Below are 3,839 nucleotides of genomic sequence, written 5' to 3' on the forward strand. Positions count from 1 at the left end.
CTCCCGGGGGGCCCAGGCGTCCGAGTGCCCCCTTCCCGCTGCCTGTAGGGGGCCCAGGCGTCCGGGCACCCCCAGGGGGCCCAGGCGTCCGGGCTCCCAGCAGCCCCTGGAGCCGGGCGAGGGGGCCCAGGCGTCCGGGCGACGCCTCAGCCCTGGGGCTCGGCCGGGCCGGCGGCGGCGGCAGCGGCGTCGTCGCCCTCCATCAGCTCCTTGTAATGGCGCTTGAAGAAGCCCAACTTGGGGGGCAGGGTGGGGCGGGCGGGATTTAAAGGGGCCGCGCGCAATTACCGGAGCCGCCGCCGTCCCCGCGCAGCCAACTTTACCTGAGTCTCCACCACACTGACAACTACCGAGCGGCGCCCGCCCCCATCACGTGATGCGGGCGCGGGGGGCGGGGCCGGGCCGGCTTCACCCCGCCGCCACCACGTGACACCCCCCCCCACCGGCTCCCGCGCGCGCGCGCGCTCTCGCGAGGGGAGGGGACGCGCCCTCCTGGCGGCCCGCGCGCGTGACGTGCCGTGACGCGGCGCGGCGCGTCACGTGGGTGTGGCCCCCGCTCCCTCGCTCGCCTCCCGCCGCGCCGCGCGCAGGCGCGAGACCGCCCCCTCCGCTGTCACGTGGCGGGGGCGCGGGGCGGCTTCGGCGGCCGCCATGTTGTGGGGCCCCGGGCCGGGCCGGGCATGGCGGGGTCCGGCAGCAACTGGCTCTCGGGGGTCAACGTGGTGCTGGTGATGGCCTACGGCAGCCTGGTGAGCGCCGCCGCCCCGGCCCCGCCGCGCCCCCCGCTCAGCCCCGCGGCCTCCGTGGTGGGGCCTGGCCTGGGGTGCCCGTGGGCGGGGCGCGAGGTCTCCGTGGGGCTGCCGTGGGACTGGGGCCGGTGTGTTCGTGGGGTTGGCCCGAGGTGCCCAGGGGCTCCCGTGGGGCTGTGCCCAGGGTGTCTGCGGGGCTCCGGTGGAGCCAGGGAYGCGGTGTCCGTGGGGTTCCCGTGGGGCTGGGGCAGGGGTGTCCGTGGAGCTCCCGTGGGGCTGGGTGCGGGGTGTCTGTGGGCCCCCGCACGCCCGGAGTCAAGCAGTCGTGGGGCTGAACTACGGTGTCTGTAGTGCGCAACGTGGGACTGGGCTTAGGCCATCTGTGGGGCCAGGGAGGGGTTCAGGAGCCCCCCAGAGTCCTGCAGTTGCTGGATTTGGGGTGACTGTAGGTTTCTTTGGTTGCTGGGCGCAGGGTGGCCGTGGGGCTGGGCCTGGGCTGSCGGTGAGCCCCTTGTGGGTCCCAGGTGCCCGTGGGACCCCGTGGGTGCAGCTCAGTGTCTGACCACCTGCCCCCGCTGTGGTGTCCTAGGTCTTTGTGCTGCTCTTCATCTTCGTGAAACGCCAGATCATGCGCTTCGCCATGAAGTCCCGCCGCGGCCCCCACGTGCCTGTCGGACAGCACGCGCCCAAGGTCGGTGCGTGCGGCCCCGCGGGTGGGGACATGTTTCCCCTCACCTCTGCCCCCAGACCTGTCCATGCCAGCTAGCGTGGGAGGCTTGCTTCAAAATGGGGTGCTTCCACCTTGGGGCACTCCAGTTTGAGAGAGAGTGGGTTTCCCTCRGGCTCTAAAGAGCCCCCAGGACTTGGGGCTTATTGTCATGCTCATGRCTTTAAAAAAGCAAATACTCTGTAAATTCAAGACAGTGGTTTTTTTGTTTGTACAGGACTTAAAAGAAGAGATTGACATTCGACTGTCAAGGGTACAAGACATCAAGTATGAGCCCCGACTGTTAGCTGAGGATGACAGCAGACTTCTGCAGCTGGAGACACAAGGTAGCCTATGTACCCTCTCTTGATAAACACACAGCTGAGTCAGGGGACACCAGAGAGACCATCCAGTGCTTTTCTCCCTGTAGCAGGCTCAGGTCTCACTCTCATGCCCCCAGTGCTGAGCTGCACTGGTGGYCTTTTTCATTGGCTGTCACGTTGCAACATCATGTTTGGCTGGTTAATAKGAGATGGTCTCTCTGCACTCTGCCCCCTGCTCCCATACATCTGACCCCCACTTTGCACCAGCAKGTTAGTGTGACTGTGTCTCCTGTTGCCAAGTTGTGCAGAGCTTTCAGTTTGTGCATTGTTTCTTCTAGGCTGCTATAACTACTTGTACAGAATGAAGGCACTGGACGCAATTAGAACATCTGGTAAGGCAGCACACTGTGGGCACTGGGAGGAAAGAGTGGAGGSAGAGACCATGTGTGTATAAAATAAGGGTTCAGTGTGTTGACGAACAGTCTTGAGATAGCACAAAGTCCTCTWCTGAGAACAGCAGTCAGTTAGCCCRTCTAGGAGTTGGCSCTGGCTGCCTGAGGGTTGGCTTTGTTAATTCATTGGAAGCAGTCAGCAAAGCTGGTTTAGAAACAAAGTGAACTCATGCGCATGGATTGGGTTCATCTCCCCATCTAGGCTCAGGCAGATTGAGGCAGCAGAAATGGCAGAAAGTTAGTCAGTCGTGGACCTCTAGCTTGGTCTGTGGGGTGAATAGAGGCATTTAAACTGTGCTGATTCTGTTGCCTTTTTGTTTTCCAGAAATACCGTTTCATGCAGAAGGCAGATACCCGAAGTCTTTGATAGGAAAGAACTTCTGTGCCTACCTGCTGGAACTGCGGAATTCCAGCACTTCCTTCAAAGGCATCCGCAAAAGCTTGATTGATACCTTRCTGGATGGGTATGAGAGTGCCCGTTATGGCACAGGGGTAAGCGCCAGCGCTGCCRTTGCCCAGTCTCTGCAGCAGCACAGGGTGCTGCTCTCCAGCCTCATGGCAGGACTGAGATAGCAGAATAACCCAGGCCAGGGTTTCTAGAGTCTTTTTTGCTTGTGTCTAGGTCTTTGGGAAGCCAGAATATCTGAAGTACCAGGATGCTCTGAACGAGCTAGCAAACATGTAAGTGTTYCTACTGGGCTGTACACAGCTGGTGTGGGATGTTGGTTTCTGGGGCTGCAGGAGATGTGGACAGAGAGGGGCTCTGGGGCAAACACCCAGCCTCTGRGAAGTGGGCTCCTTCTGCTTAGGACAGTCTGTCCCTCCAGGTATGCTTATCCTTAACAGCCCATCTGTTTATGCATCTTTTGGGCTGGTTACTAGCTTGGTCACAGTCTGCATTCCCATCTAYGCAGTCTGCTTTGAGCCGAGGGCTTCAAGTGCTCTTCAGGCCTAGAACCCGTAGAAATGCCAGTCTCCGTTTTCAAAACTGCATTAAGAACCGTCTCCTGAGGGCGGATCTGCCTCAGTTGGACAGAGACCCGATGGTGGAACAGCTCCTGTGGGGGGAGGGTGGCACCTCCTCCTCCTGCTTTGATAATACCCCTCTCTCTGCAGGACCAAGGCRCGGGGAGGCAGCAGCCAGAGGCAGCACCAGTCGGCAGCAAAGGATCTCACTCTTTCTCCCGAAATTTCCAACCCAGCCACCATTCAGGTCACCTACCTGCCTTCCAGCCAGAAGAGCAAACGTGCCAAACACTTCCTGGAGCTGAAGAGCTTCAAGGACAACTACAACACGCTGGAGAGCACCCTGTGAGCCACGCAGGGAGCACTGCTCTGGGGACCTGCCACGAGCAGAGCCCATTGATGGGTGCAGCTAGTGCCCTGGGCGGGTTTTGGCCGCAGTTCAGTGTGGGCAGTGTTGAGAGGAAGCGGCTGCACTCTTGGGTCTCTCTATTGCACGATGTTGGATATAATAGCTCAGCGGAGGCTCCGTCTTGGCTGGTGGAGCCCGTCCCTCTCCTGGAGGCCTTTCCAAAGCAGCGTGCCTGCCTGCTCAACCCCGAGGGGATCGGCCTGCCTGGGCCCCCTCTACGTCAGGCTTGAGGAC

The 3,839-nt window shown here is 61.2% G+C and overlaps 2 protein-coding genes across 12 annotated transcripts in view; one reads left to right on the forward strand and one right to left on the reverse strand.

The window, feature by feature from the left end:
* Positions 1-383, reverse strand: part of UBAP2L (ubiquitin associated protein 2 like) — a 32,819-nt gene extending 32,436 nt beyond the window's left edge. For 10 of the 11 annotated variants that reach the window (XM_085313357.1, XM_085313356.1, XM_085313358.1 and 7 more), the window contains exon 1: positions 324-383. The gene's annotated coding sequence lies outside the window, so the exon portion shown is untranslated. The other variant, XM_085313348.1, reaches the window with a different exon arrangement.
* A 223-nt stretch (positions 384-606) lies between these two features.
* On the forward strand, positions 607-3,631 carry LTAP1 (lipid transport auxiliary protein 1). The gene is made up of 7 exons (XM_085313359.1): positions 607-749; positions 1,339-1,440; positions 1,694-1,802; positions 2,117-2,170; positions 2,556-2,722; positions 2,853-2,911; positions 3,347-3,631. The coding sequence occupies exons 1-7, from the start codon at positions 681-683 to the stop codon at positions 3,543-3,545; spliced, it is 759 nt and encodes a 252-aa protein (XP_085169485.1). The 5' UTR covers positions 607-680; the 3' UTR covers positions 3,546-3,631.
* The last annotated feature ends 208 nt before the right edge of the window (positions 3,632-3,839 follow it).

The sequence above is a fragment of the Rhea americana genome, unplaced genomic scaffold (assembly GCF_003343005.1).
Source record: "Rhea americana isolate MKP2758 unplaced genomic scaffold, rheAme1 scaffold_382, whole genome shotgun sequence".
NCBI classification, from domain to species: Eukaryota; Metazoa; Chordata; class Aves; order Rheiformes; family Rheidae; genus Rhea; species Rhea americana.